The sequence below is a fragment of the Oratosquilla oratoria genome, unplaced genomic scaffold (genome assembly GCF_046742065.1).
Source record: "Oratosquilla oratoria isolate Oo_2021 unplaced genomic scaffold, ASM4674206v1 SCAFFOLD224, whole genome shotgun sequence".
Classification (NCBI taxonomy): Eukaryota; Metazoa; Arthropoda; class Malacostraca; order Stomatopoda; family Squillidae; genus Oratosquilla; species Oratosquilla oratoria.
The window spans coordinates 85,001-100,000 of record NW_027467576.1 but is presented as its reverse complement, the minus strand read 5'-3'; the positions used below and the strand labels follow the sequence as shown (position 1 = coordinate 100,000).

Genomic DNA, 15,000 nt, shown 5'->3' with positions numbered 1-15,000 from the left:
AAGCAGCGCATTATGAGATCGCGACACAGGTTGGGTACGCTACTGGGAAAGTCTGGACTGGCCTACATTATAGATTCGTTGGTGCGGAACGCGTTATAGTGACACACAAGATAGAATAGGAGCGTGCCCAGGCTCCACACGGTTGCGGGGACGTGAAGGTATTCATTACCCTTGATATACTCCGGAGGGCAATAAATTCGGGTGCAGCCCGTGTTTTTCCCTCTGTAGCCTGTCATTCGTTCGCCACAACCAAAGTCGATAAGTTTGATGTCAAAGTTTGCTGTGCTCGCGTTCCTAAAGAGAAGCACATTATGGGGCTTGATATCTTTATGCGATACCCCGGCTTCTAGGCATCCTTCTACTGTCAGAACAATCTTCCTGAACAGTGTCTTGACGTCGGTCATGGGCAGTTCCTTCCCGCTCCTGATGTAATCGACGAAGGAAACAGCTGATGGTATAAGCTCCATTACCATGTAAAAACTGTCCTTGGTACTGAAGCAGTCGTGTAATTTGATTACATCAGGAACCTTCTGTACTCGCTGTAATAGAGCTGCCTCTCGTGGGACCTTCTTCCTATGGCGTCGTCCCCAAAAAAGCACATCAGCCAGAGGGATCTTCTTGATGGCCACCTCAAGGCCATCGGCGACTCTTGTGGCTCGAAAGACGCAGCCAAAGCCTCCTTTGCCGAGCTCCTCGTGAATCTCGAAATCGCTCAGCTTCATGGCTCCCAAAAAGTTCAGAGCTTCTGCGCGTCCCACGTCCTTCTCATGGTCGAATTTCAAATCCCAGATATGAGCATGAACTGTACTTTGCGATTGCATCTGCACGTAAAACACATATATAGTCATGAAGAGTGTACCTATTTTAGCATGCATGAAAAATAAGTGTAATGAGTCATACGAGACAGAGAGAGAGAGAGAGAGAGAGACAGAGAAGAAGAGAGAAAAAGAGAGAGAGAAATTTCCATTCATCTCTCTTGGTCCGACTCTGACATGAAACTGCCAACTTCTTAACGAAAGTTTCTGCTTTAGTGTTGCAGGTTCTAAAACGACAAGGAACCTTTACGCTACCAGGATGTATTTTTCCTGTCCAAAACAAACCTATTCCTGCTCCTATCTCTACGGAGACAAGCAACACAAGTCTTTATGAGAAAAACTTATGGAAAGAAAATCAACGAAACGAGTTGTGAAACAAGAAAGGAAGGAAGAAACATGGGGAGGGGAAATGAGAAGATTGAAGATTGACGAGAAAGTGGAAGGAAGGAAGTAACGGGCTTGACGAGAAAGGGAGAAGGTGAACATAAGAATGGAGGAGACCGCAAGAGACCATAAAGCCTACACTAGAGAGTTCCATCCCCCTTACCACCTGTAATCGCTAACCACGAAGTTATCTAATCTTCTCTCAAAGCAACGAATAGTTTCAGCGCTCAGTACATCAAGGTTCCTAAGTCTATACCATTCGTTAACCACTCTCTTGGTAAACCAGTTCTTGCCTCCGATTTTCTTCTTGAACCAAAAGATTATCCCGGGAGAGAGAACTGGATAGAGCAAGACACGCGGCAGATGTGGCGAGTGAGTGACCTGTTACACGCTTAGCTCCATGGGTGCGAAGTTATCTGTCACATTTCCATAGAAGAGGAAACCTAAAACCAATTACTTCGCCGCACCGATAGCTCCTGAGACGCGTTGGACCGCGAGTCGGTTTCGTGATCCCAAAAACCTCCATTTCTTTCCCCAAGCACAGTCAGTGAGTGCCACTTGCCCATCAGGCTGAAGTACTCAGTGACTCTAATCGTCTGAGGTACTCAGTGACTCTTTTAATAAACCTTTTGCCTAAGCAATGTATACTTTCAGTGTCTTAATCAATCGTCTCAACAGTGAATTCATTTCTGATTCCCAATTACTCTGCACGTACGCCCGAATCGATTTCCAATGGACACCAGTGACTGCCGCTTGCCCTGTCTTTCCAAACACAGAAATATCAGCTTTGTATCTCACTTGAGAGATCAGAGCCCATATATATCCCATATATATATATATGTATATATATATATATATATTTATATATATATATGTGTGTGTGTGTGCGTGTGTGTGTGTGTGTATATATATTATATATATATATATATATATATATATATATATATATATAATATATCCGATCTATGGGTAATTTAGATGTATATGTAAAGTAAATGTGTGTGTGTGTGTGTGTGTGTTTGTGTGTGTGTAAATGTGTGTGTGTGTGTTTGTGTGTGTGCGCGCGTGTGTGTCTGTGTGTGCGTGTGCTTTGGTTTGTGCGTGTGTGTGTGTGTGTGTGTGTGTATGTATTTACCTAGTTGTATTTACCTAGTTGTATTTTACGGGAAGGGGAGCTATGCTCGTGGGGTCCCGTCTTCATATCTCATTTTATCTAAACTATTTTTAAATTCATGTATTGTTTTTGCACACACCACTTTCTCATCTAACTTGTTCCAACTGTCTATTGCTCTGTGAGGAAAGCTGTTCTTTTTCAAATCTCTTCTATAGCTGTCTTTTTTTATTTTCTTTCCGTGTCCTCTTGTATTTCTGTCATCCCATTTTATCAGATTCTCTCTATCAGTAATTTCTATGCCTTTCATGATTCTGTAAATAGCTATCAAATCTCCTCTCTCTCTTCTTTGCTCTAGTGTCTGTAGTTTAAGTTTTTGTAGTCTCTCTTCATATGATAGTTTTGAGAGTGTTGGTGCCAATTTTGTAATTGCTCTTTGTATTCTTTCAAGTTTTTTTATACATTTTTTTGTACTTGGTGTGTGTGTGTGTGTGTGTGTGTGTGTGTGTGTGTGTGTGTGTGTGTGTGTGTGGCTCGACATAGAAACTGAAAAAAGTATTGCTAAAAAGAGACAGGCTTATAAGAAATATAAGTGCTCGGGTGCACCTAATGACTATGAAAGTTATGTATCAATACAGATAGTTGGGTACATAGACAAGAACTTATATACAGAGGAGGAAGCTACAATAGGGAACTCAATAAGCCTCAGGTCACGTGCCCTGACTGAGGTCGGACGTTTCGTTCTCTGGAGGTGAATTCATTGACTACCATACTAGTAATGACATCTGGTGACCATTGACCATTAGAAGTGTTATAATTTAGTCAATGGTCACCAGATGCCATTACTAGTATGGCAGTTAATGAATTCATCTCCAGAGGACGGAGCGTCCGACCTCAGTCAGGGCACATGACCTGAGGCTTACTGAGTTCCCTATTGTAGCTTCCTCCTCTGTATATGTTCTTGTCTATGTACCCAATAACTGTAACTTTTGAAGAGGACCACAGTTAGTGGTCGAAATATACAGTTTACTCCATATCTCAGCTTATCTTTCTCCGAGAGTGGGTTTAAGTTATATATATATATATATATATATATATATATATATATATATATACATGCAGACAAACCACTGGGAAAATGAAAGAGTGGTTTGTCAGTGGTTTGTCTGCATACTAGTATCACGCGTTCAAGTGATTTCTTCTGCATATATATATACATATAATCATATGGAGGGAAAAGAAAATACAAAACATCACGAGCCTGGGAAAAACGCAACCTGCCTCCTCGGGAAACATTGATCCATGGGCGAGACTGACAGGTTTATGAAAGGCCTGGTTTCCAACTATCCAGAGCTGGTTAGGAGCGACAGCGGTGGATGTCAACCGCCTTGCACGCAACTCTGAGATTGATCTTCCGATTCAGGTGAAGATTCCGACTCAGAGTCAGCCTACTACTCCTCTTTTCTTCTTCCTAATTCTCATTTATTCATTTGCTACTTCTTCACCTTTTCCTTCTTCTTCTCTTTATCATTATCCTCCCCCTCACACACACACACACACACACACACACACACACACACACACACACACTCTCTCTCTCTCTCTCTCTCTCTCTCTCTCTCTCTCTCTCTCTCTCTCTCTCTCTCTCTCTCCCTTTCTATGTGTCTGCCTGCCTATTTGTCAATTAGTCATTCAATCTATGTCTGGCTGCCTGTTCGTCTGTTTCTGTCTGGCTGTCTGCCTATCTATTTGTCTGTCTTTTTGGCCTTCTATCTTTCTGCTTTCCTATCTATCTGTATATTTGTCTGTCTGTTTGTCTGTCTGTAAGACTGTCTGCCTGTCTGTCTATCTAGCCGTCTCCCTGCTCCCATGCTTGTGATATACCATGATCTTCAATCACTTGTTGGATTCGTTATCGACACATATTATCCTCGAGTATGAGACATCATATATCATCAATCTATGGGTAATGATTTGGCCTTACACACACACACACACACACACACACACACACACACACACACACACACACACACACACACACACACACACACACACACACACACACACACACACACAGAGAGAGAGAGAGAGCTCCCTGCCTACAATAGTTTGAATAACGGCTCGCAGCGCAGTGATTTTAAAGTGACTTCAGCTCTGTACGGGATTCGAACTCGGACCGCTAGAGTAGAAGTTGTGTGTGTGTGTGTGTGTGAGTGTGTGAGTGTGTGTGTGGATGCTCCCTGGAGCTACATGGAGCAAACCCTCAGCTTAGGGTTCAGTAGCGCAGGATAGATAAAAGATCGATAGCTTTGACAGGCATAGGACATGGACCCACGCTGATTTAATATCTCCGAAGTGCTATGGATTGATGGACAATTCGTCGATCAGAAACCCACCAATCATCCAGATTTTGATTCCAGCATACCTGCTCTCCTTCATTCTTTTTTTTTTTTTTTTTTCTCCGTGTATGCATAACGTGTCCCTCACAAAAGTTTTGTCTAATTTCGTCGGGAAGATGAGAGCCACTGAGATTACAGTGCTAGGAAGATACGCAATAACCGTTACCTCGACATCCGTAAAGAAGAGCCTATGTGGAAAAATGGCGATTTGATCATTCGCCCTTCCGGAAATACTTTAATTTGAAAGACGTCCTCTTCAACCGAAAACATGAAGGAGATCTCAGGCCATAATGAATTGTGCCAAAGGCGTCATCCAGTAGGAGCACGAACGAGCGTGGCTGGGTCAGGTCAAATGCTTTGCAGTAGGGCGGTAGTCCCAGCGGCAGGTGACCTATTGGTCTTTCAAGGGGCCGGCTATACACGAACCCAATGGTGACTCTGGTATGGAGGCTCAACACGAACGGGGAAGGAATGTGTATTTTCTGTCTAAACCGGTGACAAGTCAAAGAGAATCCGAGGGACATTCAACTAATGTACATGATAATTCCATCATCAATCAGCTCTGTTCACCTCACATTAGAGTCTGGAGCTTCAAGCAAAATTAAGTGTAAGAAGTCACTAAAGATAAACATAGAGTCTGCATATTATATGGTCTTTAAAATTGTTATTCACGGCATCTCCAATAATGATCCAATCAGGTTTGTGAGAATATTGATAATAGTACGAATGACAAACGAAGCAAAAAATATTTGTGTTCTAATATTTAAGCAATTTTCTCTTCTAGAAAAAATGGTTTATAAGGATTATATACTAAAAATTTATATATGTATGTACAGAGACAGACACTAACAGAGATTTTCAAAGAGAGAGATAAAGACAGAGGCACACAGCGACAAACAGATAAAAGGAAAGTAAGATAGACAGACAAAGGTAGACAGAGAGACAGACACACACACGTGCTCGCGCGCACAGACAAACTCAAAGAAATACAGACAGACAGAGGCAAATAGACAGAGATGGATAGACACACACATACACACACACACACACACACACACGCGCGCGCACACACACAATATACGCAAATGTAAACACGCACACACACACGCGCAAATACACCAAGGCTTTTTCCCCCTTACAAGGGAGGTAGCCAAAAAGGGAAAGGCATAAAATCATTTCTACCCATTCCATCCCTGAATACACTCCACACCCCTCCACCCTCCCTCTCATCTGAGCACCTCCCGGATGACGGGTCATCCCTGCACCTTGTCCACTGCCCTGGGTTAGAAGCAGTGTCGCAAGACACAGCACATCCACAGCAAGGCCGCTTCATTAAATCGGCGACCCTCCCTCTCCGTCCCCCCATTAAATAAAAGGAGAGGACGGGGAGAAATCCCTTCGGGCTGCGTTAAATTTTGCTCACACATACTACCTCACCCCCCCCCCCACCCATTCCACCTCATGCATTCACAACATCATCCATATACAACCATTCTCCATTCACCCCTATCTTCTGTCGTCTCCCGTCCTTCCTCAACAGACATTCCCCTCTTCCCCAAAGCCCCCTTCACCCCATCCATCCACCTCATCCTAGGACGTCCCCTCATGTTCACTCCCTCCACATCTGCCTTCCATACCTCTTTTACTAGTCTTTCTTCACTCATTCTTTCCATGTGTGCAAACCATCCTAATATTCTTTCATCAACCCTATCTCCCAGCTCCTTTTCCACCCCTGTTCTCCTCCTCACCTCCTCATTTCTCATTCTATCCAGCCTAGTAACCCTCATCATACTTCTCAGACACCTCATCTCAAACACATTCAAACTCCTTCTCTCTTCTTCTCTTATGTTCCATGTTTCTGCCCCCATACAGTGGTGTTGGCACAATCACTCCATACAGTCTCCTCTTAGCATCCATTCCTGTAAAAATGTCACAATAAACATTTATAGACGTTTGATTATCTTCATGTAACCTGTGATTAAACTTGTATAGACGTTTCAGTACTGTTTATTTATTCATTTATTCATTTATCTAATTATTAATACAAAATTGACTAGATACAAAGGTTTGACACCTAACCTTGTCGCTTTATCAATCGGTGTACCATTCGGTCTATTAGTAGGTCTATCTGTCTTTCTGTCTGTCTGTCGGTCTGTTTGACTTTGTATCTATGTGACCATCAGTTTGTCCTTGTATTTTTGACTGTCTGTCTGTTTCTCTGTCTATCTCTTTGCCTGTCAGTATCCGTCTGTCTGTCTCTGTCACTGTCTGCCTGTATATCTGCCTGCCTACCTAGTTGTTTTCCTGTCTCCGTGTTTGTGTGTGTGCGTGTGTGTGTGTGTGTGTGTGTGTGTGTGTGAGAGTATGTTTGCGTCTGTGTGTGTGATTGTGTATTCACCTTGGTCTTTTGGATCACATGCCTATCTGTTTCCATATATCCGTGTGTGTGTGTATGTGTGTGTGCGTGTGTGTGTGTATGTGTGTGTGTGTGTGTGTGTGTGTATGTGTCCGTGTGTGTGTGTGTGTATGTGTGTAAGTATGTATGTGTGTCTTTGTGTGGGTGCGCACCCATGTGCGTGTATATATATATATATATATATATATATATATATATTTATATATTTATATATATGTGTGTGTGTGTGTGTGTGTGTGTGAGTGTGTGCGTTTGTGTCTGTCTTTCTAATTGTGTGTCTGTATGCGTGTGTGCGTGTATTTCCGCGTGTCTGTGAGTGTGCGTGTGTGCATTTACGTATATATATATGTGTATGTGTGTGCGTGTGTGTGTTTGTGTGTGTGTGTGTGTGTGTGTATGTGTGTGTCTATCCATCTGTTTCTATTTGCCTCTCTCTCTATTTCTGTGTGTGTGTTCGCACGTGTCTGTCTGTCTGTCTACCTTTGTCTGTCTGTCTTACTTTCTGTCTGTATGTTTGTCGCTGTCTGCCTCTGTGTTTATCTCTCTGCAAATTTCTCTGTTAATGTTTATGTCTCTGTACATACACATATGAAATTTTATTATATAATCCTTGTAAACCATATTTTCTAGAAAAGAAAATTGCTCAAATATTACAACACCAATAATTTTTGCTTCGTCTGTCATTCGTACTATCATCAATATGCTTATAAACTTGTTTGGATCATTATTGTAGATGCCGTGAATAACAATTTTAAAGACCATATAATATGGAAACTGTATGTTTATCTTTAGTGACTTCTTACACGTTATTTTGCTTCAAGCCCCAGACTCAATGTGAGCTGAACAGAGCTGATTGATGCAATTATCATGTACATTAGTTGAATGTCCCTCTGATTCTCTTTGACTTGTCACCGGTTTAGATAGAAAAGACACATTCCTTCTCCGTTCGTGTTGAGCCTCCATACCGGAGTCACCATTGGGTTCGTCTACATAGCCCCTGTATCATTTTGGTCATTCTCCTTTGTACTCATTCTAGTGAATTTATATCCATTCTATAGGACGGAGACCATGACTGTACAGCATAGTTATGGATGAGTTTAACTAAAGCTAGATAGATTATGATATTCTATTATTATCCCTATCAATCCCATTGTCCAAGTCGTTTATGTGCATAATGAACAATAAGGGACCCTGGGGAACTGTAAAATTCAAATGGGAAAGTTTCATTGTTAGGACAGTTACGAATAAAAGTACAGACATAATTATTAAAATCTATGTAGCGGTACAGTCATGGTCTCCGTCCTATAGAATGGACATAAATTCACTAGAATCAGTACAGAGGACAATGACCAAAATTATACAGGGGCAGAGAAATTTACCTTACGAGGAGAGGCTTAGGTATCTTAGATTACACTCTCTGGAAATACGAAAGGTGAGAGGTGATCTAATATAGTTTTTTTTTTTTTTTTTTTTTTTGTGTGTGTGTGTGTGTGTTCCCTGGCGCCACACGAACCAAACCCTCAGCTAAGGGTTCAGTAGCGCAGGATAGATAAGAGATCGTTAGCTCTGACGGGCATAGAAGATGTACCCACGCTGATGTAATATCTCCGAAGTACTAAGTATTGCTGGACAGTTCGTCGTGCAGAAACCCACCAAGCATACCTACTCTCCTTCATCTTTTTTTTTTTTTTTTTTTTTGCGTCTTTCTCACCCATTTCTACTCACTCCATCCCCTGATGTACTCACTCCGCCACCCTCCATCACTATGTTCGTAGCCTCCATCCGGATTTGTTTTCAACTCACCCATTGCAGAGCCCGAGGAACGTTCCAGGACAGGATTCGAAACGAGGAGGGAGATGGATTCTACCGATTTCCACTGATTTATATTGGTTTGTTTATTCCATTATTCAGATTTATTCAAGTCAACGTCTTGACAGGTGAAAGCCACTGTTTCCTATATCCAGTGGGAATAAAAATAAATTAAAAGATAAATATAAAATAGAATAATAATGTAACGCCCTCCATAGTCTTAATTATGGTCAACAACAAATCTTTTTATTCAGCTGAGGGAAGATTTTTTTCCCATTTTTCTTTTTTATTATTTTCAGTATATTTTTCTGTTCACTGTCACTTTTTCACTGGTCTTTTCGTGTCTATTATATTTATTCATATACATATATTTATTTTTCTATTCATTCCTTGTCTTCTTGTTTAGCCTCGTTGTACTCATATTCTGTTTATTTGTTATTCTTTGTCTTTTTATCACTGTACGAGTATATTTTGTATCTACTCTCTATGTGCATATATGTATCTGTTGCTCTGTTATATGTTCCTTTTTACACATATATTTCTTTGTTTTTACATTCCCAGTGTTTTTCTTGTATCTTATTTTTCTCCATTTCATCATTATTACATTGGAATGCAGGATAAGGCCCAATCAGCTGGTCAGAAAATGGGACCATCAGTAGAGGGATGCTCCGAAGGAGGCATTCACGGATCCTGTGGGCGATGCTGACAGTGAGGCGTTAATTGAGGCTTTATAATCACGGTTCACGGGGAACACCAAACCCCCACTTAATGAACCTTTAAGCAAATCAAGGGTCGGATCTGAAATTGACCCTTCCACTGAGCCTGAAAATGACCCTTGCACGGAGTTCGTCACTGGTCCGCTGCAGGTCCCTGTGAGAGATCCATCGAGGGAACCTTCGAAATGACTGGCAATTTTGCCTTCTGCGGACCCAGTCATGACGCCTGACAGCATTCCACTTAAAGATCCGCTTACATCACAATCCCAGGATCTAAAAACAGTTGTTTTCAAGGATGCTATCATAGAGGCATCCAGGAGGCCATCAATGCTCGCATGGAGAACTTGTCCTGGGAACCATGAAAGGAAGCCATTTACCTCGCCGTTGATGGAGATATCAAGTGTCCCTGTCATTGATTCGCTGAATGCTTTTTCAGACGAATCGGACACTGATCCTTCTAATGTCGTTTGGATTGGTCCAGCTAATGGTCCAAACTCAATATCGCCCTCCAAAGATCCATCCAGTGAAGGGCTCAGGGAAGTGAAGAAAGTCCTTGCCCAAGTGCCCAAGGAGGAAGATTCGAAGAGTCTGGTCAAATATCGTTTGATTGTTTTGTCGGTCATTGTAAAAAAGAATCCCACTCTGAGAGAGACGTGCGAGAGGGAACCAGCCAGTAAGTCGCAGAGTCTGTGAATCTGAGATTTTGGGTCTTTGAGTGTGAGACTGTGAATAAGAGTTTCTGAGAGCGAGTTTGTGATTGTGAGACTATAAATCTTTCAATATATTGTTACTATTATTACAGACTGTAGTTTGCCAAGGATTGTGTCCTTTTTTTTTAGTTTGGTGCTTCTGTCGTGATCTGGTAACAAGTCAGTGTGAGTCAGGCAGTCCACATGTGTGTCAGAGGAAGATCGGGTGTGTACCTTATTAAAGAGTGTCAGGTCAGTCAGCCATCTATTCTTTAATTATTAATACAAAATTGCCTAAATACAATGGTTTGACACCTAAGCATGTCACTCTATCAATCGGTCTACCATTCGTTCTATTAGTAGGTCTATCTGTCTGTCGGTCTGTGTAATTTTGTATCTATGTGACCATCAGTTTGTCCTTCTCTATCTGACTATCTGTCTGTTCCTCTGTCTATCTGTTTGCCTGTCAATGTCTGTCTGTCTGTCTCTCTCACTGTCTGTCTGTATGTCTGCGTACCTAATTTGTTGTTTTCCTGTCTCCGTGTTTGTGTGTACATGTGTGTGTGTTTACGTCTGTCTGTGTGTGTGTGTGTGTGTGTGTGTGTGTGTGTGCGTGTTTGTATGTCTGGCTGTCTATTTTCTTGTCTACAAGCCTGTTTGTCTGTCTTTCTGACTGTTCCTCTGACTGTAGCTCTCTGTCACTCAGTTTGTCTGTATGTGTGCCTATTTGTCTTTTTCCATGTGTGTGTGTGTGTGTATTTATTTACCTAGTTGTATTTACCTAGTTGTATTTTGCGGGAAGGGGAGCTATGCTCGTGTTGTCCCGCCTTTGTATCTTGCAGTGTCTAGTTTGTTTTTAAACTCATGAATGGTTTTTGCGCATACTATTTCATTGTCCAGTTTGTTCCAAGTGTCCAAAACTCTATGAGGAAAACTGTTTTTCTTCAGTTCTCTTCTATAGCTATGTTTTTTTATTTTCTTTCCATGTCCTCTTGTGTTTCTTTTGTCCCAGTTAAGTAAGTTCTCACTATCGAGTACCTCTGTGCCTTTCATGATTCTGTAGATGGTCAATAGGTCACCTCTCTCTCTTCTTTGCTCCAGTGTCGGTAACTCCAGTTTAGCCAATCTCTCTTCGTATGATAGGTTTGCAAGTGCAGGTGCCATTTTTGTAGCTGCTCTTTGGATTCTTTCTATTTTCTTTATATTCTTTTTGGTACTGGGGGACCACAATGTCGCTGCATACTCTAATCTAGGCCTTATCAATGTAACCAATATTTTTTTCATCATGTCTTCGTCCAAGTATGTAAACGCCACTTTTATTGATCTTAGCAAGTTGTAAGTCTCCCCGACAATTTTGTTAATCTGTATATCATAGGACAAGTCGTTCGTGATAATTACTCCCAAATCTTTTTCGGATCCTACTTTCTTTACTTCTTTGGTTCCAATTGTATATTTTCCTGATATTCTGTTTTTGCTTTTTCCAAACTCCATTATGCTACACTTCTTAGTATTAAAGTCCACTTCCCATTTCTGACTCCAGTTCCATACCCTATTTAGGTCTTCTTGCAGTGCTTCACAGTCCTCATCAGTTTCTATTTTCCTTAGCAGTTTGGCGTCATCGGCAAAGAAGCTCATGTAGCAGTTCACGTCCTCATCCATGTCATTCATATAGATAGCAAACATTATTGGTGCCAGCACAGATCCTTGCGGTACTCCACTGATCACCTCTTTCCAGTCTGAATATTTTTCTCTGAGCACTACTCTCATCTTTCTACCAGTCAGAAAGTCCTCTATCCATTTTAGTAGGTTTCCCTGTATTCCTCCTATGTGTTCCAGTTTTTTTAGTAGTTTTCTGTGTGGTACTTTGTCAAAGGCTTTTTGCAAGTCTAGGAATGCACAGTCAGCCCATCCATTTCTTTCTTGCACTATGTCTATTAGTCTTGAGTAAAAGCATATTAAGTTTGTGGAGCATGATCTTCCTTGTCTGAATCCGAATTGTCTTGGGTTTAATATGTCATTGTCTTCCAGATGTTTTACCCATCTATTCTTGATTATTTTCTCACAAATTTTGGCAATGGTGCTTGTTAGTGATACTGGCCTATAGTTGGTGGGTTCTTCTTTGTTTCCTCCTTTGTGTATTGGTACAATGTTAGCGTTTTTCCAGTCCTCGGGTATCTTTCCTTCTTTGAGTGAGCTGTTTATTAAGATGTGTATTTTGTCTGTTAGTTCTTCTTTGCACTCCTTTAGAATCCAATTTGCAATACCGTCCGGGCCATGTGATTTTCTGACATCCAGCCTTGATAAATGTTCTGATATTTCCTTTAGTGATGCTGTAAACTCATTCATGAGGGGAGATTTCTTGTTTTTGTCTATGTCACAATTCGGTATTTTCTCTCTGGTGAAAACAGATTTAAAGTGATTGTTCATGACTTCGGCCATCTCTAAATCTTCTGTGTATTCTATGTTTCCTTGGCATAGTTTCACCAATTCCTGTTTGTTTTTAAGTTTACCATTCACATACCGATAGAATAGTTTGGGTTGCTCTTTGCATTTGTCTATAATATCCTTCTCATGGTTCCTTTTCTCCTCTCTTCTCACATTAACATACTCATTTCTATAGTTAACATAAATTTGCCATTTGCTTTGTTTTTTGTCTTTTCTCCACTTTTTCCAAGCTTTGTCCCTTCTGTCTTTTGCCTCACTGCATCTTTTGTTGAACCAACATTTAATGTACTCTCTCTCTCGCTTTTGTCTTGGTACATGCCTGTTTACCCCTTCATTGTAGTTTTCCATCAATATATTGTGTGTGTATGTGTGTGTGTGTGTGTGTGTGTGTGTGTGCGTGTGCATGTATGTATGTGTGTGTACGTGTATGTGTTTGTGCGTGTGTGTGCGTGTGTTTGTGTGTGTATATGTGTGTCTATTTGTGCATGTGCGCGCATGTGTGTACATATATATATGTATAAATATGTATATATATATATATATATATATAATATAATATATATTATATATATATACATATATATTATATGTATATATATATTATATATATATTATATACATATATATATATATATTATATATATATTATATAAATATATATATATATATTTATATATATATATATATATATATATATATACATATATATATATGTATATATATATGTGGGTGTGGGTGTGTGTATGTGTGTGTGTGTGTGTGCGTGTGTGTGTGCGTGTGCGTGTATTTGCGCGTATGTGTGAGTGTGCGTGTGTGCATGTGTTACGAGTGGAGTTCCTCAGGGTTCCGTTCATCGGCCACTTCTATTCATAGTATATACATAAATGATATAGACCATGGACTAAAATCTACTGTTTCCTAATTTGCTGATAATAAGAAAATGTGCCGAATGGCAAATGATCACTTAAACCAATTAGATATTCAAGAAAATTTAGACAAATTACAGCAATGGTCTGAAAAGCGGCTTATGAAATTTAACACAAGTAAATACAAGGTAATGCATATAGGTAAAAATAACAGTAAGTGCGATTACAAGTTATTTGGAAATTCGTTAAGAAAAGTGAATAGTGAAAAAGATATCGGCGTAATTATCAGTAACGATCTGAAATCATCTAATCAGTGTATTTGAGCCTCTGAGAAAGCAAATAACAGTCTAGGAATGATTGCGCGATCTTTTGACTTCAAAAGTCAATCACTCATTAACAAGCTATATAAATTGTTAGTTCGATTACATTTGGAATATGATGTTTCTGTATGGTCACCGAATCTCATTAAAGACATTGACAGATTGGAAAAAGTACAACGGCAAGCCACAAAACTGATTCCAAATATCAAAAATAAATCATACGAAAATCAACTAAAACAAATGAATCTGTTTTCCCTAAAAAAGAGTAGACTCAGAAGTGACTTGATACAGGTCTCTGAAATTCTAAAGGGAATCGACATCAAAAGTGACCAAATTTTCACATTGAATGAGAATCAGACAAGAAACAATGGTCTCAAACTGTCCGGAAATAGATTCCATTTGGAAATGGGTAGAAACAACTTCGCCAACCGTGTAGGTACTGAATGGAATAAACTTCCTGCACATTTAGTGCAATTTAGTTCAGTTCGAAGCTTTAAAAATAATTTAGATAAACACCTAAGCAAGATGCTGTAATGATTATAATTTGTTTTATATTGTTTTTGTTTTGTTATCATTTGTCTGTTTGATTCTCATTTATTATTAGTTATATATCAATTTATTATTATTTACTATTTACCTGTTTGTTTATTATTTAACTATACCTATGCATTTATTTATGTATTTTATTTGTTATTTACATTACCATATTTTTTATTTATCTATTTATTATTATTATGATTTTTTCGCATACGTCCTAGATATGGACCAAAAGGTCTCCTGTCGGCATGCTTCGCCTTTGTAATCCTTTGTAATTTGCATATATATATATATATATATATATATTTATATTTATATATATACATATATACATATATATGTGTGTGTGTGTGTGTGTGCGTCCATCTGTGTCTATTTCCCTCTGTCTGTCTGTATTTCTGTGTGCGTCCGCGTACGTGTGTGTATGTGTCTGTCTACCTTTGTCTGTCTGTCTTACTTTCTGTTTGTCTCTTTGTCGCTGTCTACCTCT

At 39.9% G+C, this 15,000-nt stretch overlaps 2 protein-coding genes across 4 annotated transcripts in view; one reads left to right on the top strand and one right to left on the bottom strand.

The window, feature by feature from the left end:
• LOC143022913 (cysteine--tRNA ligase, cytoplasmic-like) overlaps positions 1–15,000 on the top strand; it is a 130,514-nt gene that overhangs the window by 34,383 nt on the left and 81,131 nt on the right. The window lies entirely within an intron of this gene.
• Positions 63–1,765, bottom strand: LOC143022911 (serine/threonine-protein kinase pim-2-like). The gene is made up of 2 exons (XM_076181309.1): positions 1,667–1,765; positions 63–821 (listed from the first exon to the last, which is right to left on the bottom strand). The coding sequence occupies exons 1-2, from the start codon at positions 1,763–1,765 to the stop codon at positions 63–65; spliced, it is 858 nt and encodes a 285-aa protein (XP_076037424.1).

Coding starts and splice junctions, on each gene's coding strand:
- LOC143022911 (XM_076181309.1), bottom strand. CDS start 1,765: ATGGGCAAGTGGCACTCACTGACTGTGCTTGGGGAAAGAAATGGAGGT. Junction 822..1,666: donor ACGCGTCTCAGGAGCTATCG/GTGCGGCGAAGT, acceptor TTTTACGTGCAG/ATGCAATCGCAAAGTACAGT.